This window comes from Leptosomus discolor, chromosome Z, assembly GCF_034619465.1.
Source record: "Leptosomus discolor isolate bLepDis1 chromosome Z, bLepDis1.hap2, whole genome shotgun sequence".
NCBI lineage: Eukaryota > Metazoa > Chordata > Aves > Leptosomiformes > Leptosomidae > Leptosomus > Leptosomus discolor.
Genome location: NC_141419.1, coordinates 58,354,573 through 58,382,556, shown reverse-complemented (window position 1 = coordinate 58,382,556; position 27,984 = coordinate 58,354,573). Strand labels below are relative to the sequence as shown.

Below are 27,984 nucleotides of genomic sequence, written 5' to 3'. Positions count from 1 at the left end.
ACTATGATCAACAGAAAACTGTTTTTCTAAAATAAAACCTTAGCTGCTTTCCAGAGTTTCTGCTGTTGACAGATATTTTGATAACTAACACGGGAAAAATAAAAAGTTAAAAATCTAAGCATTTACAAGCATGACAGCAGTATTTCTCCACTGACTTTAGATTTTCGTGCCAGAGCTAAGATACACAAATGCAATAGTTGTTGCAAAGAATGTGTCGTAGAACTTACTTATCTTTTCATGCTTGTGAAAAAATATTTTCTTATTCGTACCAGAAGACCTCTAGAACATATGTTCATAATCCATCATCACAAATGAACGGACCCAACCACTTTAATGATCTGTCTTATCTATCAATAAGAAAGTGCTGAGAATCACAGCCTGCAGGTTGGAATGCAGCTGTAGTGTGTCGAGTATTGCTTTATCAAAGATACTCCACACTAAGCATTTGAAATACCACTACACACCACAATCTCAACAGGGATGAAGATCCTGCTGTGCTTGATGCTGAACTGAGGCACAGGAGGACACCGATCTCAAAACCCCTCATTCTGCCTCCTCTCAGACACTGAGTTTTAAATCTGTGTGAAAGCATTTCCAGAAGCAGCAAGACAAAGTAGCATGTTTATATAAATAAGTGTTGCTTCACTTAGCTAGCCAGGAGACAGCATGTGATTTTAAGAGGGAAATAATGCAAAACTCTTTGCATTCCAAAGGTGTTCACCTTCAGCAAGAGCCCCATAACACAGCAGAATGACAGGACATCCTGTTGTTTTAATGGCTTAATGAGGTACATCGGTTCTGATGAACAAGAACATTACTTCTCTTGAGATATGAGATTGCGATATAGAAAACTATGGAAAATGTGACAAGGAACCCCTTGTTACAAGTAGTATTCTGGAAAAAAAAATTACCTATTCTTCAAAACTAATTAATTAGTTTCCTTCTTGTTTAGAATCAGTTTCGCCTTCTTCCCATGCTTCTACATTCTGCTATAATGTAATATTTGCAAATCCTAGCAAGGAATGTTCTAAGACATAAAAAAAAAAATAATCCCCAAATGAACAACAACAAAGAGTCCAGTAAAATTTGAAAGGTCTACAAATGTTTTTCACAAGATTTGGATTTAACCTACACAAACCAAAGATAAATTCACACCCTAAAGAACTGGCAGTATTCCTTGGAGGCTGAGGCAGGGGAGGCGGGTGAAATAGTGCACACAATCACATTTCAGCAAACTAACCTCATACACTTCCTATTTTGAGACTACTTGTTCTGTGCAGTTCCAAAAAAAATCTGCTGACTGAATTGACTAATTGCTCATAGAAAATGAAGATGACAATATCTCAATAGAGAAAATTAGCGCAAGGGTTCTCTTGGTATCTTTTTTCTATATAAATAAACTTTATAGAGATTTTGCATGTCTTTTTTTCCCAAAAACTTTCATATTAATGTCTATGAAAATAAATGTGTAAATTGTTTTGCCTTCAGTCCCAAGACCTGTTCCTTGGAGGTTTATATTTTTCAATTTCAGTTGATAATCCTCTCCATTTTGTTTTTTTAAGTATCGTATAGTTGATTTAAGTTGCACATTTTGCATAAGTCTGACCTTCCATAAAGCTCAATATAAAATCTAGAAAATACATACTAAAAAGCATTGTCTACTTCACAAAAGCAATTACTTCTGAGCAAACTGGAACAGTTGAAAACCTCATTATAAATCACTAATAGTATAATTCCCAATGACTTCACACCTTAAAAAAAAAGGGGAAAATGTGGACCTATGATAGGGAAGGAGGAACTGGGGTAAGTATAGTTTGGAGATACAGGTGACATAGGAGAAAAATCCATAGGAAAGCACTTGCTCCTCTAATGAAAAGACTGCTTAATTATGATGTTGCACATTTAAGGAAACATGACTCATCATAACCAGAAAAGATACTGAGAAGAAGAGATGTTATGAAGTTACAGCTTGTGAATAAAAGCACTATCTCTGAACATGTTACACTAAGTTGAGCTGAGAGGCTTCATTTGTATTCTAGCTTCTGCATATCAGTTAAAATACAGGCCCCTCAAGCCTTGTCTATTAGGCTTTGAACATTATTTTAGTAATATCAGGGAGGTGAAATGGTAATCATTTGAAAGTTTCAAATGAGGAAAAGCTTCAAGAATATACTATAATCTAGAGGCATAGCAAGCCTCTGTCCACCAACTTGGCAGCTTCTGTCAGCAAGCTATCACTGTCAGCATATTTGCCATCTTGCCCCTTTTTTTTCCATTGGTCTGATGACACAAGTATCAATAGCTTATTGCCCATTATATGGCTCATCAAAATCCAAGACCACTGTACTTGTCATATGCAGACTCACTGTAAATTTTAAGTGCAGGGAATCCCAAACATGGGAAGAGATGTTAGAACTATTGTGCATGCACAGCACCGTTGATGTAGACTCTCATTGGTTTTGGACTTCAGGGAGGGCTCCCCCCCTGCCCCCCACCCCCATAAATGACCCAACGGAGCTGCCAAGCTCTTTCTCTTATATTTTCTACGGCTGTTTTGTAACACCTGTGCTGCAAGGGACGGTGAATAATGTCTCGTTTCTGCCTCCAGCTGCGAGCCCAAGGCCTGCAACGAACATACACATGGAATCACCAGACTACACACCAAATGAGCCCAGCACTCTGACTCCACACAGTCCTGTGTGTTATGAAACCAGGTCCACAGGAACTGGGAACCAACCAAGGTAAGGCAGCAGCCTATTGTCCCTTATATACCAGACCTCCAAACAAAATCATAGAAATATAGAATAGTTTTGGGTTGTAAGGGACCTTTAAAGGCCATCTAGTCCAACCCCCCTGCAGTGAGCAGGGACATCTTTAGCTAGATCTGGTTGCTCAGGGCCCCTTCCAACCTGACCTTGAACGTTTCCAGGGATGGGGCTTATACCACCTCTCTAGGCAATCTGTTCCAGTGTTTCAATACTGTCATTGTAAAAAATTTCTTGCTTATATCTAGCCTAAATCTACCCTCTTTTGGTTTAAAACCTTGTCCTGTTACAACAGGCCCTGCTAAAAAGACTGCCCCCACCTTTCCTGCAGGCCCCCTTTAAGTACTGAGAAGACCCAATAACATCGCCCCAAAGCCTTCTCTTCTCCAGGCTGAACAACCCCAACTCTCTCAGCCTTTCCTCGTAGGAGAGGTGCTCCAGCCCTGTGACCATTTTTTGTGGCCCTCCTCTGGAATTGCTTGGTCCACGTCTTTTTTATGCTTAGGACTCCAGACCTGAACGCAGTATTCCAAGTGGGATCTCACCAGAGCAGAGTAGAGGGGGAGAATCACTTCCCCCGATCTGCTGGCCACACTTCTTTTGATGCAGCCCAGGATACGGTTGGCCTTCTGGGCTGTGAGCACACATTGCCGGCTCGTGTCCAGCTTTTCATCCACCAACACCCTCAATCCTTCTCGACAGGGCTGCTCTCAATCCCTTCATCCCCCACTCTGTATCATTACCAGGGATTGCCCCAACCCAGGTGCAGGACCTTGTACTCAGCCTTGTTGAACCTCATGAGGTTCACATGGGCCCACGTCCCAAGCTTATCCATGTCCCTCTGGATGGCACGCTGTCCCTCAGGTGTGTCACAAGATACTCAACTCTAGCTGCAGTAAGTGCCACCACAGCTATGCAGGTGGTCTCTGTTCTTAGAGGAGAGTAAACAAAGTGAACTGTGCTCTTCCCAACGTGACCACCATCTGCTTTTGCTCAGATTTCTTTCTTCCTTGCAGTCTTACCAATCGCCCATCCACTCCTCCACAGTGAATGCCAAGCAAACTCTTTGAATTTACTATATTAGTTAATTCAGCCAGAGCCAAAACTTAGCATAGTCTTGAAATGCAAGACCCAAATTACCTGAAAATTTTATTGATGACATTTATTTCTCTGTTTCCAAAAACTCCAAAAGCAAGACTGACAGTCACTAAACTATATGCCAGAGGCCTCTTTCAGTATCTAAAAATATCTCAATATCTGTAGTCTGGCACACAAACTTTATACAACACATCTGAAGAACCGCAGCAACAACACACAGCTACATACAGCATTTTCTCTCTAGTAAATAAAAACATGCAGGAAGGGAGCAGAGACACAGCATATACAGAGAGTTGCTTTTGGTAATAATCCATTTTGTAGCAACAGACAACAGTGTTACTTTTTTGCTGTTTTCTTTTAGCCCGGATAAAATGTTTCCTCAGAGTTTTCTTTAACAGTCATGAGATTATCACAGTCGGTGCAACAGATGTTGGTCTCTAGGAAGAATGGCCTGATCCTGTAAAACCTGCTTTCTCATGTGCAGACCCTTTGAAATCAGTGGGATTTATGTAAATAGGGATTTGCAGGATTAGGTCTACAGACTAGAGAGTCTGCAGTACTTCAGTCATACGTGTTCTAGTTTTGTTGCCTGGGAACGCCATACACCAGAATAGCTCCTGAACAGGCTAAGCATCCTTTTCAGAAGCAGCACAAATCTGAATACAGTCCTTGCAACATGAATTGAGCATTAGGATTTTATACTACTGTAAAACAACCCCTCCTGAGTCAAAGGACGTTCAAAGAGATCAGACCTGATCCATATTGATGTACAAAATACAAGAAGAATGCCTCTTGCATTTGAAAAACGGGGGGGGGGGGGGGGGGGGGGGGGGGGGGGGCGGGGGCGGGGGCGGGGAATTAATTCATTTCTCCTTCCTTTATTTTTTAATTTTTCCTAAATGGAATACAACATTGGATATGCATATTGTGCTCTCCCAATGTCAAAACCTGGAGCTTCAAACATTTCTTATAAGTTTGGGTTACCACGGTGATGGAAGAAGAGAGACTACTATTCAAAAGTCAACAGACCTGTCTAGCATAGGGGTTTCAAAATCGGTGCCATTTGCAATGGAGATGGTGTCCTCCACCACAACCTCCTCCCACCCACTCTTCGGCATGCTGCACTGGACCCCGTGCCCACTACTCCACATGCATTTTCTTCTCTCACCTCACCCACTCCCCGCATCCCCCCTGGGTTCTGGCAGGACCTGGGTTACTGCTGCAGTTTTCATTGGCAAGGAGGCACACACAGCCCATGGCCACCAAGCAGTCAAACGGTGACAGACTCCAAAAAACCTGATGAGTAGTAGCTGACTCTGTGGAGACACTTACTCTGGGAAGCTAGGAAATGCTGGCACATTTACCCATCACCTGTGATGTCCAGTGATGCAGTTAGTCTGCCACTCAGGCGTCTGCCACTCAGGCGTCTGCCACTCAGGCGTCTGCCACCCAGGCAACAAGATATATGTCAGCATGGCACTGGTGAGACCACATCTGGAATACTGTGTGCAGTTTTAGGCCCCTCACTACAAGAAAGACATTGAGTTGCTGGAGCGTGTCTAGAGAAGGGCAACAAAGCCGGTGAAGGGTCTAGAGCAGAAGACTTATGAGGAGCAGCTGAGGCAACTGGGGCTGTTTAGCCTGGAGACAAGAAGGCCGAGGGGAGACCTTATCGCTCTCTACAACTACCTGAGAGGAGGTTGTAGCAAGAGGAGGGTCAGTCTCTTCTCCCAAAAAGCAAGTGATAAGATGGGAGGAAATGGCCTCAAGTTTCACCAGAGGATGTTTAGATTGGGTATTAGGAAAAATTTCTTCACTAAAAGGGTTTTCAAATACTGGGACAGGCTGCCCAAGGAAGTGGTTGAGTCACTATCCCTGGAGGTATTTAAGAGACAAGTAGACATGGTGCTTAGGGACATGATTTAGTGGTGGACTTGGCAGTGCTAGGTTTACAGTTGGACTCGATGATCTTAAGGGTCTTTTCCAACCTAAATGACTCTATGATTCTATGTGCCACTTTCAAACAGGTCATGTCTGACTAGTGATACAGAAACCCTCCTTAAGAACCAAAGTAAGGCATCCATGTCAATACATAATAACTATAATGTGTACCATACACCATTCACTCATACTGGAAACCGCATACCAAACACCACATCAACACAGTCAGACTCGTATGCATGTATTATTGTTAGAAAATAAAACACACATATAGCTGAGAGAAGTTCAAATAAGCCTCCTATGGTTACCCCAGTGGGCATATTTTTCCAGAGTAGGTTCGCATCATCCTATGGGTGAACCCACAGGAGCAGTGTATATACAACCACAGGAAGATGCCATATAAATGCAGTTTTGCTGCTTTCAGGACCCACATGAGCTTGCTCAGACCTCACGATGATGCGACTTAGATGCAACGTGTAGATTAATCATTAAATTCTGTTCTGTACGTTTTGACACCTGTTTCCAGGGCATTACAATGAAAGCCGAGGACTTCACACGTACATTTGCTGCAATAAAATCGTCACTAATGACAGCTTCCCAAAATACAACCCGTAACAACTACTACTATTCAGCAGTCATATCTACATGATGTAATATCGTTGCTTTGTGCGTCTTCTCAACTGCATCTGTCTCAGACACAGGGTGCCTATCAATGGCAAGAGCAGTGCCATAAGCACAGGGAAGACAGAATATCTCATTATAGTGTAATATGGAATTTAAGAAAAAGTCTATGTATAGCCCTTTCTGTAGGTTCCTCACCAGAGGAACAGGGAGTTCTGTGTTAATACTCATCCTACTGTGAAACATGTCAGCAAGACCAAGTTACCATTAATATGGATTGAATTCTGACAAGGACAAACCGGATGGACTATATTTAAAAACACTTTTATCTTACTGCAATAGGATAATATGTTCTAAGACTATATACCACAGGAACGTAAGACTCTTCTGCTGCTTTAACTTAGGCTCAGTAAGCTAACGCTCTGCACCATGCTTCGAGTTAATTACTGCTGAACAATGCACGAGAACAGCAAAGGACTCCAGCACAGCACCAAGAGAATTAATATGCCCTTCTGATCAAAGAAAACTAAGTAGGCTATGTCCAGGAAAGTAATTATAATACTGCAAACATCTGAGAGAAAGTTTGGGTGATCTTATTTGCTCATTATTTTGAAAATGAAGCTCAGAAAAGGACCAAATTCGACTACTGCATTAACACCGTTGGACCCTGAGGTTACGAATAGCATCATGAGATCACCTGAACCACCTCTCTGCTGGACAACTTGATCAAGTTTAAGTGCGTCATTTTGGTAGACACTTCCTAAACCTGTCCCTGATAAAGAAAACCCACATTCTCCTCTCTCAGTCTATACTGCTTTCATCATTAGAAAGTTACTGGTTTGGTTTTTTTCTTGAACACAATCTTTCCTAATGAAATATTAAGCCTTTACTTCTTGTCCTACCTACCAGGAAGGCTAATCAGAAATCTAGAAATGTTCTGGCTACTTCTTAATAATTCACACCTTTTTTCTCATGTGCAGCACCCAAAACTAGACAGCATTGAACACCATTATACCATAAGTCCGTTCAATTGGATGCAATTGGTGGTGTGCAAGTCCTAACAATTGTTTCAACTTCATTCTAGGTTCACATTACTGAATGATTAATATCATTATTTGACTCTGCAATGATCCTAGCCCTAAACCTGAAATACTCTTTGAATGCACATGCTTTACATCACACAAATGTTGGAGGACAAACAACAGATTAATTGCTGGCCCTAATGCTGTGTTTGTGAGTGCTAAGAAGTCATTCCAAATGTTCCAAAAAGGATTAATGCAGTATAACAAGTCTATTTAATTACTGAAGGACCAGTGATCCTCATTTTACTATAAGCAGCTTTTCCTTTATTTGGAGGCTGTAAATAGAATAGAAATCATTACAGGACAACTATAATTCTTGTCCCAGAAAATTCAAGTTATAACAGCAATATAGTGAAAAAAAAATGTGAAAGGACAGGGAGGACTATAAACACTGCATTTGTGTATGACAATGCAAGATTAGGCACATAGTTTAAAATGTACCAGCACTCCTCACCATAGTTAAAATCCAGAAACAATTCTTATGCTCATGTGATAGTGATATTCGCTTCCTTATTCAAAAAAAAAAAAAAAAAAAAAAAAGAAAGAAAAAAAGAAGGCAACAATTAAGTCAGTTAAAGTAATTACACATACCTTTTAAAAAAAAATTCCCTCAGGTTTAATAGAACCAAAGTCTATGACTCCTACAACATAAGCTTTTACAGATGACTGAACTGCAGGCACTGAACTCACCTATGAATGCATATATGGTAAAATCACAACTTGATATAGATTACTTTAAATTATTTGTCTGAATCTAGACAGCCCAAGCAAATTTCCAATTCTCCTTTCTGCACAAGCTGGTTATTCTTTAACTGGAAGATAAACAATAGAATAACTTTTGATGTTAACCCTTTGTTAGCTGTAAACTGCACTGTTTCAGTATCACCTGGGGAAAGTGCATGGACAGACTTCTTTATTTTTATAAATTAATGTCACTTCCCACTCTGAGAAGGAGATGCAGTAATTTTGTAGGTGTTGATGTTATAGCTGGGCCAACACTGAAATATCATCATAAAGGTAGAAATGAAGAAGCAATGAATTAAGGAGTAAAAGTAGATGGCACACTGGGTCCAAAAAGCACAAGTTACTAATTAAGTATTTAGGAAAGTTTCAGTACAGTCAGTGGGGTCTTCAGGAAAAGGTAGGCCCTCTAAGACAAGACCCTGGACTAACCTCTTACAAACCAATGGTCACCCCCTCAGCTGCCTCACAAACCAGACCTGCCCGAGTCTGTGAGATGAAACAGGTTGACCAGCATATTCCAGACACAAGCACGCTGTTCCAGTAGCTTAGGTTTCATCTCACACCTCAGCCCAAACTCCTGACCATCCATCGTCCTGCCATGCTGGTGTGCTCTGGTCTGAGGTACTGGCCCACTTGCCTGAAAAACCTGGGCTCAGAGTGGAGAAAGGGATAGAGAACCAGATTGAGCTCAAAGGCCACCCCTGAAGGCACTGCAGATGCCTTCTCTGTGGTGGGACAGCTGGACAAAAATACATATAAGTGCCTATGATGACTGTTTCTTTTATCTTTCTGCTTAAGGTACTTTTTTGCTTCACTGTCACAGGACAAGAAAATTCAGACAGCTCTCTGAGCACAACCAAAGCCCCTACCCCATGGTTCCATCCTCAAGGGCTAGTCCTGCCCACAGCTCCTGCAGGTTGAAGCACAGCTGACCCACAGAGTGCTCCCACCACAGACCTTGTCTCCTGTGACAGGCTGACTCCGCTGCATGGTTTCTCTCCGACACTCTCTCCCACGGAGCAGTACCACCGCAGGGCTTGCAGTGGAGGAATGCTTTGTGCCGGCCCTCCCTGCTTGGGCAAGTTTCTTCCGTCCGGGCATGAGAAAACTGGGTAAGATATATCTTTACAATGCAGAGCCCACTTGGGGGCTGGGCACATAGAGTTTGCTTGCAGTGAAATACAGGAAGGGCTACAAATTTTCAACCAATACGTATCTCAGTATTTTGCAACCCTTACAGAGGGAGAGCTGAAGCAAGTAGTCACCTCTCTCCCTGGGACTGGGGGCAAAAAGAGATTAAGCAACCTGCCTGCAGTCACCTGGGGAGCCACAGCAGGGCTGGGGACCAGGACAAGGATTTTAAAGTCCTCACATCTAAACATTGAGTCATACTTTGCCTTGTATCAGTGATAACATTCAAGCTCCTTGCGTCAGCATTCCCACCCTCTTCCTTCAGAGGAACTATATAACTGCAATTAAAAAAATCACACCTAGATTGTGGAGTTTCACACTGAAAGAAAAGGTTTGGTCATTTACAAGTGCACAGGAACAGTATATGTACACATACAAGCTGATACATCTTTTCTTTTTTTAAAAAAAAAAAAAAAAAAAAAAAAAAAAAAAAAAAAAAAAAAGAATGAATCAACAGAGAAACGAAGTGGACTGAAGAAATATAAGCCTGATCATGCACTGCAAAAGTCAGCACATAGTGCTGTGAAAGAAAATATGTTTTAAATGAAGTCATTTTTACTGAATAAATCTACTCACATGAGCAAAGTTTTCAGGCTAAGGACTTAGATTAAAAACATACCAATTATCTGACGGCCACTAGATTACAAATTTACTTGTTTTATAATGGTACCAGCACTAGCATACAAGCTTTCTTAACCCAGCAAGGCTGTCATGCCATCAGTTTTTTGACAGATCCAGTCACTGATTTCAAAAGGCACTGCTTCCTAAAACCTCAGCACATTGCAGCAGATGATTAGACATAATACCCATCTCAAAAAACTAAACTGTCCTAACAGTCAAACTGTAGGCAATTATGGAAAGCACAGAGAGCCTACATCAAGAAGCTGACATTAGCATCAGGAACATTGACAGTAAGCAGCCTGTCAGGATATGGGGCCCATGATTCCTCCCCTCACCGACAGTAATTCTTAAGTAGTTTCCCCTAGAAATAAGGTGTTTTACAAAAACAAAAAAAAAATAAAGGCAGAAGACAAAGATTGTTCTTTCTCCGCTTTCGATAAGTTTAGATATTGCATCAAGCATAGTATGTAAAATCCTTTGCTTTAAAGACCACGATTGCTCTTGAATACAATCTGGGTCTTCAAGAAAACAGTGGTTTGGTAGTAAAGAAATCAAATAGCCATTTATGACACTGACATGAAATGCTTCTCCATTTCAGGTCAAGAAATTATTTTGATCACTCTTTTTTCCTGAAAGTTGAAGTGGTGTGCATACACATTAAGTTTTCAGCACAAAATATTTTCAAAGAGAAACTTTCTTCCCAGTGCCTCCCTTTTGAACAACGCTCACAGTGAAACAGGACCAACTAAGACTGATGGTGTTTGCCCTTAAAAAACGTAGTGAACCCGTGCACCCTAACAGAAGATACATGCACTGCAGCCTGAGAGAGGACGGAGTTTCCCTCCAGCCCCTAGAAATCTTCACACCACCTCTTCTACTATGGAAGGCTGTCAATTTGTACCTGTCACTGTCAGCAGACAAAAGGTGGTGACATCACGAGCACATCCAAGAGAGGACACAGCTGCTCCTGTGGGACACTGTGAGACCCACTGGGGTGTAAATTTGGGACTGAGGTCTTCTTGTCTGCAGTTACCACAAAGAACCAGAGGAAGTGGCACAGCTGCTGAACAATGGAGAGGTCAAGCAGTTCACAGCCATTTCATGACCCAGACAAGTCAAGATCAAGAGATTCAGGTAGCAACTTGGCCTGGGCATGAGTTACAGCACAAATGAACTGTTTTAACAAATCGGTTTTGGTCAATTAAACCTAACAAGACATGTTGCATCACGTAACAGGGTTCTTGACACTAAGGCCAGGAGCTGAGGCCAGCCTCATAAAACATGTCTTTTAACGTGGCATAACAAATTTAAGGTAATCTGTCCAGAAACTGCAGATGTCAGAATAATAAAATACAAGTTGTCTTGACCAGGAGGTATTTTCACACTTTTAAATCAGGGACACTGCAGTATAGTCATCCTTTCAAGACGTCTGGCATCATTTTCAATGGCATTAATCATGCAATGGAAAACTGATGCTGCAGTAAATATACTTGCTATCTCTCAGAAACAAGGCACTTCCACAACAATCTTCTAAGCAAATCAAGCATTTCCTTACTAGTCACTTCATCAAAAAAGGCTGAAAATGGTTTGGCATTTTAGGCCAATGTAATTCTGAAGTAAAAAATATATACTCTTTAAATATTTTAATCACGTTTAATTTCTAAAGGCATGGAGTTTGAAATTACTAGATTCTAATCTGTGCATATTTCTTTGTTTCTATTTTAAAGAAAATCTATAAATCCTGTGGCATCTTCTCAGAAGATAGCTTATGAAGGGTATGGCAAGATACTGACTAAAAAATAAAATACCATGCTAGATTTAAGATAAATAGTTCATACTTAACTTTCGCTTGGTTAAATTCATCCTTTATGAAAGTATGTATAGTAATTCAGGTTAATGTAACACGAAGACTGGAAGACAAATATATAAACAATATGTTCAAGACCTAAATGTTTAAAAATTTCAATTGTCCAGTAACTGCAAATAATATAGAATATACTTACCTGTGCTCAGTGTTTGCATCAAACCAATATCAGAAAACATATCTTTTTTCCTAATTTCTCAATGGACATGCTGAGTTCACTAACTGTTCATTTTTGCATTTGGCTTTCCTGTTTACTCTCTATGGGAGAAAAGGGGAATCATTTTATCCCATTTCCACATGTATTTTTTGGGGGGAGGAATAATTAAAAGCTCACTTAAAACCATAGAGTTGCCTTTAGTGAAGGTGCCTTTATGGAAGGACACTGGAAAACATAAAAGTTTCACTTCTGCTCTGGAGAGAGGCGGTTAATGTTAAAAAGTGTAGTAATTCTCCAAGGATAAAAGAATACTGAATGGCTGAATGGGTTTCAGCTAAGCTTTCACACCATGCTTTCCCCAGTGCTGTACCACGGCAGTTTCTCCGTATTTCAATTCTATCTCTTAGAATACAAAAAAAATAATAGTTTAAAAGGTCCCAAACATCATAACTAGTTAGGAGGAAAGTAACACTGAAATTACTCCCCTGTCCCTATAATTTTAAGCTGCCTTTCTGACTTGAGGAGGGCATGGGGGCAAGGGGGACATAACACACAGGAGTCATGGGGCATGAAGGCAATAGCTCTGGTCCTCAGGCTGGCTAAAAACATTCAAAATGCTATTATTGATAAACACACTTTAGACTATCAGGCCTTCCTCAGACAGAATCCCCCACAAAAGCGAAGTCTGAAGTGCTCATCTCCCACTGACTGTGAAAAAAGCTAGAACAAAAGTCATACACCAATAATGATGTTCCTAAGAAATGGCTAAAGAAATCTATTTATTTAAAATATAAAAAGCACGATATACTTCAGAAAAGGAAAGAACCTCTGAAATGAAGGTTTGGCCAGAGGAGAGTATAAGAAAACAGTCTTTTTGTAAATAAAAAGGTGAGGGGAAAAGATTAACAGCTGTGCTAGAAGAATGTTCCCAACCTCACACACAACTCACTGCTCCCAGACAGTACAATACACGCACGCAAATCAACTCTCTTTTCTTTTGGACAAAGCTAATAATCTGAGATTTATTTCCCCTTTACTAGCCTCTGAGCCTTTCAAACCTCTTCTAATCCAGGCTTCACTGCCCTGAGCCAGGTTTTTAGCAACTGCTTCTAGAAGTTCCACCACAGTTTAAAAAAATTAAAATTAAAAAAAAAAAAAAAAAAGAGAGACAAAGTAAAATCATGAAACCTCCCTATACCGAATGACATGCTGTTTGACAGATGAAACTGACTAATCACACAGAGCTTCTTCCTTTTTCATATTCACTTAGCATCTGGAAAGTGTCTCCAGGTAAGGGATTTCTTCTCCACCCCACAATGGAAGGAGTAACCTTATTCAGTTAAGTTAGCCATTTAACTTGATCTTGAGATCATTCTAACCCAAGATGACAGCAAACCAATAACACCTTGCTGTTGCGACTGGAAAATAACGCTTTAGGAAGCCTCTAGAATTACTGTGGTTGGCACTGTGGTACACTGCTCCAAGGACCAGAGCTTTGGAGGGCCACCAATCCTTGAGATGTCTACATTCCTACACTTGCCCCAGGGAGGAGGAGAAGGAGGAAAAGCAGGGAAGAAGCAAAAGCTAGAAAAAGAAGCGGACTTGACAGCAATCTCGAGCAATTAACTTCAAAATCCAACCTGCAGTGGTATTTAGTGTTTAATTATTTTAATGAAGTTTTCACAGTTACAATGAATTCAATATGCATGAAAATTAAAAAATTAAAAACATAAATCTCTGCTGTTATTTGAAGTATTTCCTTTATGAATTAGTGGCCTTATTTATAGTTTAAAAGCATTTTTTTGTTCCCAGTATTGTTCTTCTGTCGGAAACTACTGTGAAGCAAGAATCTACTGTTTTCTTTTCTATACTTTCCTTTACTTTATAGCTTCTTGCTGTCGATCTAAATGTCATTCGTAAATTAACACTGACTCCTAAATTTTCAACTAGTTGCACAGCATTTATTTAACCATAAGCCTCTTAAACAGAATTAATGTCATTTAACCCTGTGAAAATGACTCCCCTTGGTGTATCAGGTAAGAAAAAATAGAATGAGCTAAAAGCTTCTTCTTAAAATGTATACGTATTTCATTCCTGACTGTAACAGTAAGATTGGAGAATTCCCTTTCCTTTCTCATGAACCTGTCACATGACCTGTAACTCTGTTCTGAGGGAAACTAAAAAGAAAAAATATACATTTTTAATTCTTTGGATCCACTGTCTGAATGTCAGTTCACACATACACATTCTGAAAAATGAAAATTTTAAAATTATTTCATATCCTACATCTTCATAAACAAAGCACATATAATCATCAACTGAAAAACATTATTATGCCCAAATATACACCAAATGAACTTCCACCTCCTAATGACAAATGTCTTTCCTGCTTGTAATTTTCAGCACAATACAGATACTGAACAAATTAGTCATCCAAAACTTTACATTAGAACTAGAAAAGAAATTGATACATTTTCCACCTGTCTGGATAGACTGGAATTGCTCAAAGTAATTCAAAGTTTTAAAAAGGTTTATTATTCTCTATCAGATTCTTAAACTACAAAAAGCTCTTCTCATATTAGAGCAGATAAAATATAGACTTATACTTCTGCTTCTGCACTGGCTTTCTGATTCAAAATTGAGATTTAGCATAAGGGATTAGCATGCCATTTCACTGTGTAAGTAACAAGCTCTTAGAGCACCTAGATGCCTACGGGTACAAGTAGCAATAAGATCTATTTCCTGGTTTTCCCAGTGTAACTAATAAGTTGCTGTGTAAACTCTAACAAATCACCCCATACCTTGACATATCCTTCTGCAAAACAGGTAAAATGTTCTACTGTATGTTCCCAGGTAAAATATTCAGAAGGAGGCAAATCATTAAAGTTAATGGAAGTAGGAACAATCAGCAATTCAATGGATTGATTGATTCTTCTAAGCCCATTATTTTTTTATTAATTGTACATGGAAGCATCAGTGCACACAAGAAATGCAAACCCTCGTCCAAAATCCATCTGGGTGGTATGACGCTTAGACACATGACTATTATTTGACTTATGCAGAAAGGGGACTGCTTAAAACATGATTTTGCTTGTAATTTTAAATGGAACTTCTTGTAGTCACCAAAGCAAAATTAATTTATTTTTCATTTTAAAATATGAAAAATATTATTATAATATTACTATATCACAAATTTTCTATACTTACTAAATGAAAACTAAAGTATAAAATGAAAATGACCACACAAACCTATTGCAAAATTTGAGCTCCCCCCTTGTAAAAATAAATTCACAAAACTCAAAAAGCTTGATAAAAAGATCAAGCCATTGATACAACAAGAGTTCACCCACCCACTCCTGCAATACCACTTTTAAAACAAAATTAGAATTCCTCCTGGAAGGAGGACTCATTTTTCAAAGTCAGACAGCGCGTACATGTTGCCAGGGCAATTTTAAGTGAAAAAGTGATGTCCCCATTCAGTTAAGGATTGCCAGTTTGCCGGTGTTAAGTTAGGGCAAAACCAGTTTCAAATCAATGCAGATGTGGCACTCTGCACCCCAGACGAGATTATCTGAAAACACACTTATTAACAGTGCAAAGCAAGCTACCAAAAATGGGGTAGGCCGGTACCCCTCACCCACGCGGCTGCTGGCAGGAGGCACATAAGGTGCAGGCAGCGCCCATGTACAGCTGCCCCCATGGCCAAGCACCCACCAAAATCCTGACGTGCAGCAGGAGGGTCCCACGCACAAAGTTCTCCCCTACCTAGGCTGCAGAAGCCAGCCCGTGCCCTTGCTTTCCCCCTCTTTTCCTTTCTTCTTTTTTCCTGCCCCTTGCCGCCCCCCACCCCCCTACTCCCCAAAGAGACAGGACACAGTCTGGCGATTCAGGGACTCACGTAGGCCAGGCTTCCTTCTGTGCAGCCCTTTGGGTAGAGCTGCTAATCCTTCTTATTAATTAACAAGATAATAGCAGTTAAGCAGAAAGCAATATTAATGCTAACTATCTAGGAATCTTCCAACAGAAATTATTTAGTCTTTTCACTGATTTCCTGGTAACAAAGTCATGCTGGAACAGCTGGAACTGTAGCGGCATCTTGATGGTTTAAGAAGTTAAAAAAACAATAGTGCCTGAACATTATCGGACTAAGGACATCTGCATCTATTTTCTGCCCTCCTTCTTGGATAGTTTAAAAGATCCTGTCCTTCTTCAACTTCAGTTTATTAACAGCTGGGGATGCAGGCTGTCCCAATTATATCACTCTTGCACAAGGATAAAGGAGAGTGTAAACAGTAACATGACTGATCTAAGAAATGTACTCTGAGGCACATGCATTAAAAACACTTACAAACATTTACTATTTACTTGTACCATTGCTTCAGTCCTTTAAACTCCCAAAGCATTTCACAAGGTCTACTATGCTTCATTCAGTATGTGCTGAAATACCTAACATCAAGTTTGCATTTTATTTATGTTGCAAAAAACAGTAGAGATGACACGGGGATTAGGAATTCTGCAGATGAGGCACATTGCTGTAGGTATTTTATGTTCTAGAAAAAACAGTAATGCAATTTTAAATTTTTTTTTAATTAGCCATTGTAAGAGTAAGTAAAACATCTATCAGAAGAAGGGATTTATATTATCTGGGTTCTGTTGCAGCAAACAAGTACTGCAGCTTTCATTCACTGATTGTCAAAAACTTTCCAATGTGCCCACTGCAATGCGGATGCCAACCAACGAATCAAAGGCATTCAGCAACTAGACAAAGAGGGTCTGATGCCAACCTCGGTGCCACTGGCAACCATTATTGGCATCAAGCACATTGTCTGCCTTTTTTTTCTCTCTTCTGGCACTCGACAAACAAAATGGCGGTTCTTGTAGCAACGGGAACACAGCATAAGCGCTGCACTGAGTCAAATACCACCAAATGATTTTATGGACTGAGATGCGTTTCATACCAAATGATATATGCTCTCCGATGCCTGACCAAAAAACCAAACAAACAAACAAACAAAAAAAAAAACAAAACAGTTTTGTCAATAGAAACAACGTTCATGTCATTTTCAAGGTTCGGGCATTTTAAAAATGGGGTGGGGGGAGGGGCAGGATTGGACCTGATTCATACAACAATCAGAGTGCGGTAGAAGTGTGTTATGATTAAAAATTACTCTGATGTTAAACATTGATCACAGTGTGTACTTCCCATTTTCTTCCTCCATTTCAGTCAAAGAAGCAGTATTGCAACCCATGTCAAGCCCCTTTTTCTTTTCTTTTATAAGATCCTAAAGCACAAGAGCACAGATAGCAGAAAGAGAAGGGGGGGGGGGGGGGGGGGGCAGTGGGGGGGAAGTTGTTGAATTCTGAGGGAGATGAGCAAAAAGTAGAACAAGATGAAGTTGGTCAATGACAGAACTTCGTAAGTCTGTGCTTATTTCTTCTTTCAAGGCAAGCATGGAAGTAGAAGCTCTTTCTATTAAGAACTGAAAGGATTATTGACACTTCTAGATCTGGAAATTGTCAATATATTGTAACATTACTCTGCACTGCAATGCGGATGCCAACCAACAAATCACAGGCATCCTAGGCTAAACAAAGAAGGTCTGATGCCAATCCTGGTGCCACTGGCAACCATCACTGGCACTCAAACTATCCTTCCTCCTCTTTTTTCCCCTAATCTTCTTTTTTAAAGCAACAAAAAAACAAACTACTAGGCCCCTTTATTCATTTTATGTGCTAATTCCTTCTTCATATTTTGTGCAGGGATTTAATTGTTTCTACAGCTCCACTTAGTTTTTACATTATACTATTAGGCGGGCTTATATATTCTAAAAGAGAAATAAAAAGCAAAACAGCATGTCTATGATGCAGCATTTTCGTTGACTTCATGCTTATCTTTTGCAAAGCCTGGTGCTTTTAATCAAGTGCACTACAAAGTGCCACAATTAACCTGCTTTCAATGAGGATAGAGAATCAAAGTTTGACAAAACGGAGAAACAATACAAAGATATCTTAATATGACTTCTTCAAGAAGAGAGCAAACAGATGTTAATGGAAGATTTACTGTGAAGCAGCAAGACAGATACTAAATACATGCAGTTTACAATAAACAAAAGGGTCTACTAAGGGTGACGGTACATAGAAATTAGCCAGCTTCATCTTCCAGTATGTTCTCAAAGTATCATCGTGTAACTTTGGAAGTTATAGCATTACAGCATGCTTATCTTCCTCATTTCTGGTTGGACAAGTGTTCTAAATAAAATCATATTCTCAATCCATTTAAATCAATAAAATCAGCTATGCCGTGCAATTCCTTCTCCCACTTCAAGTTATTGACTTCCAACAACTTAAAAGTCGACAGTGCGTAAGAGTACTCTGACCCCAGCTTCTTCAGCTTGAGAGCTACTTAAACTTTTTTGCCTCCCTTTGTAGTTTTGACTTTTAGAGACAGGTAAATCCATTAGAATTAATCAGTAAGCTATGTCTTGCAAAAATTTTTGTAAGATATGCAAACTATCATTTTAATTTTTCTTCACTAAAGCAGTTTAAAGGTACAAATTATTTGTAATTAAACTATTTTGTTTAATGCTATCAAAGAACCCTTTCTTTCTATGTTATTGGGGATCAGATTTACCACACTCTGCAGCTACTTAAGTCGCTGCAAAATATTTAAGTGCTGTCTACTGCTGTGGAGAGAAAAATGCAAAAAATACAGGCAAGGGAAAAAAACAAAACAAAACAAATCAAATATCCATATTTTTTCATGATGAATAATCAAAAAAATAGAACACTATTCATACGTTATGTAAACATAGTGTTCCACTTGCATAAGTAAATGCTAAAAGACAAATTCACTGAAAACAAAAAGTATCTGGTATTTTAAAGAACAAGTATACACCAAATGAAGACATGTGCGATTTTACTCTTTTGTTACTAAAAAAACCAATTCCATTTGTTTTTCAGTTATGTACCAGGCATCAGATAACAGCCTGCCATCTGCCCTTCTGCAGGCCATTTCTGCCTACTACCAGGCCAAGTTGTGAAATGGTCCACCATCTGCAGCCGGTCAAACTTTCCCTAGTTGAGATCTGCAGCTGAAATAGAAATGCTTTATTACTGCTGATCAGTCAGCAATACAGCGCTGTCTAGAGCATGGTATAATCACCAGAAAGAACCAAAATGACCCCTCACAAAGAAAAAGCATTTCAGAAGGCTTGAGGAGGAAAAAAAAACTTTATCTACGTATAGACATTTACAGTTTTGAGGAACCTGCCTATGAGTATCATTATCTGAATATGCAATATGACTAGTAGCTTTTTCCCTGCTACGTGGTTATCAGAAGCCCTGGGTTTTTTTTAATTCTGTAAAACTAAGTTTAAGAAGCTTTGCCACAGCATTCCTGCAATTTTCTACATTTCAATTATGTCAAATGAAATTAAGTATACTAGTGTGATTATGAAAATATACTTTTCATGGAAAATGTTATCCAAAAATTACAACCTGCATCTTTGTTTCAAAGCTTAGATAGGTAAGACAAGCTACTGACCTAAAATACGAATAAAATGTTAGCCACTGTATACTGTAATTCTGACAAGATATGGTATTTACAAAGCAGTATTTCTGTGCTAAAGTTTTTTCATCTTTTACTTCATAGAGGTTAAGAAAGTCTACAATTGCTCTTCAAAGCCATAGTTAAGGACAAATTCTTGATTATTTGTAACTACAAAGACAATAATAAATATTTGTAATATTTACTGTGATAGTGCAATTGCACATAGATGCATCTGGGGGAACTAAAAAAAAAAAAAAAAAACAAAACAAGAAGAATGTTTTCTGAAGTCAGGACTAGAAAAACTACACAATATATTGCTGCTTTTTGACAAAAAAAAAACAAGAGCAACTTCAGTGGAACTGAAGTACTACCTTGGTATGTCCTGCGCTCTCCTGAAAGAGAACAAGGCACGTATGTCAAACTTACATGTCATTTACACAGGTCTGTAGGAATGTGTGTGTATGTAAGTATATACGTATACATGCTGATTTACATATGGATATGTAACCCACGTCACGTCTATAGACCACAGAATAATTTTTCACTGGAAGCCAGCCCACAGGGGAAACAGGGCTACTTGGAATCAGAGTTTGACATACTAACATAGAAACACAACAATCCGCTTCCTACCTTGCTCCTGCACGTAGTATGCCAAAAACAAATCAAGCTCCTTGACTGATACTGTTATGTGATGTGGCTGGACGCAAAGTGCTGGATTTGTGCAATGTGGGGATTTCATGAGCCGCTCTCCATCCGTACTTTCCAAGGGGATGCCTTTGAACAGGATCACCATGACTAGATCCAGACGCCAGACTTTGTCAGCCTGTCGCAGGCAGTCGATTCTCCTAATCTTACCCTTCTGGTCGGGATTGGACAATACACAGCATGGGTGCTTCTTCCCAGTCACTGTGAGCACAAAATCCTCGCGGAACTCTTGGCGAATATCTTTGCGCAGCTTGGCCAGGAGCCTGGATGCCCACTTCTGTTTAATTTCAGGCTTTTCACTAAGTAGCTCATCCTTGACTGCTCTTTCCTCGTCCTTTGACATTCGTTTCTCATGTTTTTTGAAGTACTTGCGTTTTCGAGCCTGAAGGTTGAACCAAGTATAGGCAATTGCACGGACATGTGGAAGAAGTGCCTCAATGAACGGGTGAAATTCATCCTGTGGAAAGAAGTGAAGGGGAGGAAAAAAAAGAAGAGAAGAAAACTCAAAGTCAGTAAGCTCTCATAACCAAAGCAGTATTCAAGAAAGGTTCCTGAAAATGTTAAAGTGAAATTCAAGATGAAGAGAATAAACATTTAAAATTTACGTAAATTTCTGCATAACACCTTTTATGCAATTGCTACCACTGTCAGGCAGCAGACAAAAAGTACACAGAGAATTGCATTTTCCCCATATTTCACTCATTGAAAGAACCATGTGAAGATTTTATTTTGTATGCCTCCCCGCACTTCATCCCGCAACACTGCAGAGACAACATCATTTAAAAGAGATGCTATCAAGATGTTTTGTTTCTAACATTTAAATGTCTGAGTGAACAGCTAACATCAAGAAAAGTACCATTGCACAAAGAGGACACTATATGGTTTTAAAAAATCTGAGCAGAAATGTTCAGGAGGCTGAGGCGAATGCCACAGTTCATTTCTCTTCTCTGTGGCACAGAAACACAAAGCATATACATGCTCAGTGTAATGCCACACAGTTCCCGCTTTCGGAGCATGCTCTCAGCAAGAGACGGCTGGTGGCACAAAGAGCATGCGCCATTAAACTTGATCCATTTTCTTATCAAACGTTCAACATTCCAGCACTGAAACAGCACCATTCCAGTGGTGGTAACTAGAGAAACCAGTATACAGTAAGGGAAAGCAGGCAAAAGACGCAGCGTGTTGTATACAAATCCTGAACAGAAGCTTCTGTACTTTCAGCTCTTCGGGCTTCCCTCCCACCACCCCCAAACTTTGTAAAATAAAAGTTTATGAATTTGGGAAGAAAAATTACATTTATGTTTTTCCGGTAGCTCCACTGTGGGTTTTGAAGCCCCACAGAGTCAGTTAATTTCTTAACTGATCACATGAGTGTGGCAATTATTCTAAACCCCTTAAAAATCAATCTGAGGTGTACAATGAAAAATGGCAACTTGGCACAAACTTTGCATTCTTTGTGTTTCTGCATGCTGTGGCAGAGTGACATTATGAGTGCACCGCTGGTCAAATGCTGCTTTTGTGAAATTCATGCAATTTGTTTACAGTTCCAAAATATCCCTTTCTGTCACCCGGCTTCACCTGCAAGTTCTTATCTTCTGCCTAGCAACGCTATGGATTTCATTAAGGAGGTAACGCTTAGTTGTCGTCTACAAGTACATCCTATAGCAATTAAATTAATTCGTTTTGTCTGCTTAAAGTACCATCCTACACATCCACGTTAATATCTAAATAGGCTTTTCCCAAAAACTAATGCCTCTTTTCTGTGAGCAAATCTGCTGTTTAAAACAGCGTGATCTCCTTATCAAACATTACTGTATTCTGGTTTGGAAGGGAGACCTTAGGGGAGGTATCTTTCTTCCTGTGTGCAGGCATATTTAGTTTTAAATGCCATGCAGATTGCTCATTGTACTGAGTGGCACAGCGTAATCAAACTAAAACTGAACCTTTTTTTATACAATTATATTAGAGAATACAATTAACAAACTAATATTTTAGCTACGCTGCCAGACAAGGAATGAGTTACGTTTAATCAATAGGCTGATTAACTCCACTAGGTAAAAATGATGAAAGTATAATTAATGGTCTCAATTATAGAGAATTCAGACTGCTATTGTAGAAGCTTCAGGCCAAGAATTTAGTATTTAAATCTTCAAATTTCAAACAAACTTCTAAGTTTCCTGAATGGTAAAAAACCCCACTAGATCTAGTTACCTCTCTTCCCTAACCAATCTCAAATCAAACAGAAAACACCAGAAAAATTGCAAGCAGTTTACCTCTGACCACGTTACCTTCACAGAAAAAAAAAAAAAAAAAAAAAAAAGAGAGAGACAATACAGGAAGATAATTCAGGACATAAATGATTGCATTACAGTATGATCCTTGTCAAAGAGCCACAAAGGCAATAATTAAACTGATTAGTAGTTTCCAGCAGAGATTTGAACAATTCTGATACTATACTGGCACATAAAACTAGGCCATGGAAAGAGTTAAACCACAATCTGTTCTTTGTGTGGGAAGGCAATACTGCTCCGAGTAACCACAGCCCATGATAAGACTTCCCTATCTTCATATGCTTTCTGATGCCATGCTTTTTTTCCCTCAATTATGACTACTAAAGAAAGTTTATTTTTTTCTTCTACAGAAGTCATCTTAATTGAAGTAGTCAAATAAAATTAAAAAAAAAAACCAAGACATTTAACATAAGCATAAAGACTGCATCATGTTAAATCCTTACAATTAATTTTAGACTGAATAAAACAGATTTAGTACAGATTTTGAAAATTCTAACAGCTGGGGATAAAGGCATGGCAAAGGCAGGAGGCTGAAGAGCTTTGGGAGGAATGAATTTTTGCCCCAATACAATGATTTCCCCTGCATCTAAACTGACTTCAGCATTTATAACTTAAAATGGCAATAAAATTAATGTGGAAATATTCTACGCTACTGCAATACTGCACATGTAGTTCTTACTTCTAAGAACATCACAAACTATTTTGGAATGGCTATGCCTTTAGGTAATGTATTGCCAATAATAACCTATAGCATTTCACATATATGAAAATTTTATAGAGAAAAAGAATCTACTTTTTAAATTCCAATCTGTAGTGGTTTTGATTCTAACAAAGAGTGGGGAAAAAAAAACAACAAACAAAACAACTTTTTAAACCTGTAATCAGGCTTTTCTTTCATAGTATCATTAAGTGCTAAAGATATACACGAAAGAGTGTGAAAGAGAAGCACAGCAAAGAACATCCTGTTCTAAAGCAATATTATCAGATATCTTTGAGAGATTCATTGTGCATCTGGAGTCCTTTCAAATGAAAGATTACTTGACAAGAAGAAGTGCTCATAAAAATGATCCTAAATGGAGATTTGCAATTAATCACACATGCTCTCCACTAAACCTCCTAAAAAGCCATCTACAGAATTTGATTTCCCCCCCCCCTTAATATTCATACAGGCAATAATGATTTTTTTTTTTTTTATGTGGCACTTACCCATGTGCCACAGTTGCTCCTGCAATAAAGTGATTTATGGAGGTAGATTTTCAAATGTCATATCAAATGGCTCAGGTGCATTGGCAATCTAAATTAAAATATAAGTTACATTATAATATCTATGTAGCTTGTAAATAAAGGAGAAAATACCAGTCATCTAATGATGACAGACAGGCCAGGTTTTCTTTTTGGTAAAGAGGAAACACAGCGCCCTTCTCCTGTCTTCCACTTTCATAAACTTTGTATCAATTCACGTAAGTTTGAACTGAGAACCATATAATAACTATAACAGGCAGAAGTCTCGACATTTTATACAGAAAACTTCATGTACTCAGTTTCACTGCATGTAGATGCTCTGCGGCTAACGAAACAACATATTCTAGGAGGAAAAGAAAATGACAACATATTCTGAATTTCCTGGACCACCATAACATAAAAATAAACCACGGCAAAAATATCACAAGAGACCAAGCACTTCAAGACATGCGGTAACTGCTTCCTATCATGCCTCAGCAAGAGATAATGCAGTGTACAGTTGTTCCAAAACAGGGAGAGAGAGGCATATGGGAAGGAGAGGAAAGGACCCCCAAAAAATTAAATGGCATTTGGTAAGTCTTCTTTTTTCCTTGGAGTTATTTTACTTCCACCAAACTTTTACTGAAAGAGTGAGGGGTAACATTTGAATTGCTAAGGTTTATCTTAAAGCTGTACTTTGGAATTTAGACTTGTTTCTAGAAGTGCTTCAGCGCTGTCTTGGCACAAACTAAACTACTGCTTTTGCAAGGAGCTCAGTCCAAACAGGTGTTCTATGTTTAGAACTTTTAACAAAAGCTCTTCTGAGTATACACTACCACAGTCAATGTGCATCGCAAGAACCCTAGAGATGGAGAACACAACAGAGAGAACAATTTTGGCAGTGCTACTTTAACTCAATCGCAACTCAAAATAAGATTAATCAATCTTTTGCTTTAAATAAATAAATAACACAAAGTATAAATTCTCATTGCCAGTATAATCTTTATTTTTCATTTATGGAGAGGCAAATGGTTTTTAAAAATGCCTTTATCATCCCAAATTGGTAGAGAAAGATTCCAAATTGGTAGAGAAAGATTCTAAATTAAAATCAATTTGCTGCAACTGTGTTCCATGTATGTATCACTAAATGGGATCTGTCTCTGCATGGCACATGATACAGCATGATTGTAAAATATTACGGAGAAGTTATCAATGCACAAAAGCTAGGAATTCCTTTCTTGTCTTTACGCCTGTAGAAGTACAATGTTGTGTTTTGCACGCACTTGAGTGTGGTGTTTCTATACAGATTTGTAAAGAAAGAGGAAATTATTATATCTGTGAGTGTGAAAAGCAAACATATGGGGGGAAAGAAAGAAATCTCAGGAAAGAGGGGAAACAACAAAATCAACTACCCGCTGTAACAGTGGTGGTAGTGAAAATTTGTGTGTTTCCAATGTAAAAACAGCTTCCTTAAGTTGCACTCTCAGGTTTATACTCTGGTGCAGAGGTCTTATTGCCTGTCAATAATTTCACAGGATGGACAGCCCACACAGAATTAATTTTTACTAATTGCAGATTCCACCGTAAGTAATTGTTTCTATGTGTGTAGCTGTAAGCATGTGCGTATCTGTTACACAAAACACTTCCTACATAGATTCCTTTCTCTTTTGGAGAAGAAATAGCTCAACAGTACTCTTTTACAGCTTTGCTGCACTGCAGCTCACGTTTACTTGCTGAAAATATCCATATCTAAGTCAATCACACTTAGATGCCAAACAAAATATAAACAATAAAAAATGTGTCAGCCAAAAAGCTACAGGACTGTATCCAATCACTGAATAAGCCTTATCATTGTTTCCATCTTCATTCACAATTTATGAATACTTCAGTCCTTTTGAATTACAATGCCTTCTAATTGTGGAATAACTTAAATCTTATTTATTTATTCGCCGTGCAACTGTAAGCGCATCGTTGGCCGCTTACTAACAGTATTGCAGAAGACGCCACTTTCGCACATTTTCTGCTTCTTTAGCTATTTGTTGCACCAACGTGGAAGCAAGCGGTTATCGCTTAATCAGTTTACATCACATCCTCCTAAGACAGACTTTCACAAAAGCTGCTGAAAACTATCCCCCGGCTTTACAAGACCGGGTTTACTCTCCGGACCCGGCTCCGGCGCCCCGCCGCTCGCTCCTCAGTACCGTACGCCCGGTAAGGGCGCTCCTGCGGCACCCGGGGAACACTCCAGGCCCGCTCCCTAAAGGTCCCTCGGGTCCCAAAAACCGCGCGTTGCCGCGGCGGGGACCCCCGCCCGGGCTGCCCGCTCCGCGCCGCCACCGCCCCCCGCCCTCCGCGCCCCGCTCCGCAGCGCCGGCCGCGCCTTCGCCCCGCTCCCCCGCGCCGTCCCGGTGACAGCCGCCGTCGAGGCTTGAAAAGCGGCTGCGAGTGCGGTTGTAAAAACCGGCCAGATCTTCCCCCGCCTCGGGAGGCTGCCTGCTCGCCGGCGAGCCCTGCCGTTCGGCTGGGCGGGGGGAACACCACCCCCCTGCACAACTCAGCAAGAAAGCGCTGCACAGCCTGGTCATCCCTGCTCACATCGCCCTCAGTGTTGGCAGGCTACGTATTATTAATTAAGCATAAGACGGGATTACTTCGCACCGGCGAGCGCTCGGGGGTTTTTTTTGTCAAAACCAGCACTTTTCCTTTCAAGCCCTTTCATTAGGCTCTGCGTAAACGGGCGAACTGAAAAGAGAGCAAATTGTTTGATTCCAATCAAATCAATACTTCACAAACCTGCTTTTTAGAGTAATTATGCTCATTTCCATTTTGTTAACCTTTGACTTCTTGTGCACCAACAATTAACAGTATTTGTCTACGGGTGACACTTTGAATGGATCTCCCCAAAACAATGGCCTGGTACAGTTCATTCTCTACTATTCCCTCCTGCGAGAGGAGTTTGGATCTGACAAGCACTTACAACTGTGCTTTAACCCGTTACAACTACTAGCAATGACTCATTCGCAACTCACATACATATAAAAAAATAAAATAAAAAACCATAAAACACGTGAAAATAAGTTAAAAAATCAACAAATAAATTAAATAAAACGCGTCTATACCTGAGTGAGACAGATTGGAGAATACATCATGACTTCGCTTTGAGAACACGCTGCCCGGAGAGCCCCTAAGCAAAGCCTCAAAAAGGAGTAATTTCATCTATTCATTTTACAGTCATCTGAGACTCAAGGAAGATGAAATCAATCAGGACGGGGCTCTGCCCTGGATCACCACAACTTCACAACAAACCCCAGTCCTCCTTAAATAGCCAAAGATTCAAGTTCACTCCGTGTGCTAGATTTCCCGGGGTGAAATCCAATCTACACTTTTAACCCTCTTGTAGTCGGCGGCGCAGGAGTCTTGCTCTTGCTGCTGCTGCTGCTGCTGCTGCTGGTTGTTTTGCAGATGAGGGGGGAAGGACTCGGGGGGGGGGGGGGGGGGGGGGTGGGCGGGAGGATTTTTTTTCTTGTTGTTTGGTCTTTTAAAAAAAAAAAAAAAATTTTTTTTTTTTAAGAAGTTGCCTGTAGTGGGTTGTTACGGCACTGTCACCACGCTCTCCAAAGTTCAAGGTTAGAGTCCGGAGCGGAGCAGGAAAATCCCGGAGAGCAATGGTAGGCGAAACTTCGCAGGGCAGGCAGCGGCCGCGCGCGCGCGGGAGCGCGGGGGCGCGCTCCCCGGGCGGGCAGCGCGCGGCCTTGCGGGCTCCTCCGGCGGCCTCCGCCTGCCCGCTGCTCCCCCCCCCCCCCCCCCCCCGCCCCGCTCTGCGGGTAATGGCAAGAGGCCGCCTTCCGAGCGCCCGCTGCAATAAAAATGATCTCTCGAAAATTCAAACGATAAATCTCTCCCTCCCAGTTTGCTCCCGCCGTGTCCCTCCTGGTCCCCGTCCCCCCGCCCCGCCTCGCTCCGCAAAACTTGGAACTTGAAAAATTCACCGGTTACACCCTCCGGACCCCGTTCCAGCTCTCTCCCCAAATGAGACTTAAGTATTTCTTTTTAATTATTTAATTACACAATCACTGCTTACACTCCTCCTCCTGCAAACACATTCCTTCTCCACCAGACACCCCCCCCCCCTCG

At 40.2% G+C, this 27,984-nt stretch overlaps 1 protein-coding gene across 9 annotated transcripts in view; it reads right to left on the bottom strand.

Moving 5' to 3' along the window:
* NFIB (nuclear factor I B) overlaps window positions 1–27,984 on the bottom strand; it is a 273,057-nt gene that overhangs the window by 145,549 nt on the left and 99,524 nt on the right. For 5 of the 9 annotated variants that reach the window (XM_086480259.1, XM_086480257.1, XM_086480261.1 and 2 more), the window contains exons 1-2: window positions 26,970–26,999; window positions 20,264–20,795 (exon numbers count right to left, since the gene is read on the bottom strand). In XM_086480259.1, coding sequence (XP_086336385.1) covers window positions 20,264–20,795; window positions 26,970–26,999 — 562 coding nt within the window. Of the gene's footprint in view, window positions 1–20,263; window positions 20,796–26,969; window positions 27,000–27,984 lie in introns of those variants that run through there. The other 4 variants (XM_086480258.1, XM_086480260.1, XM_086480263.1 and 1 more) reach the window with 2 other exon arrangements.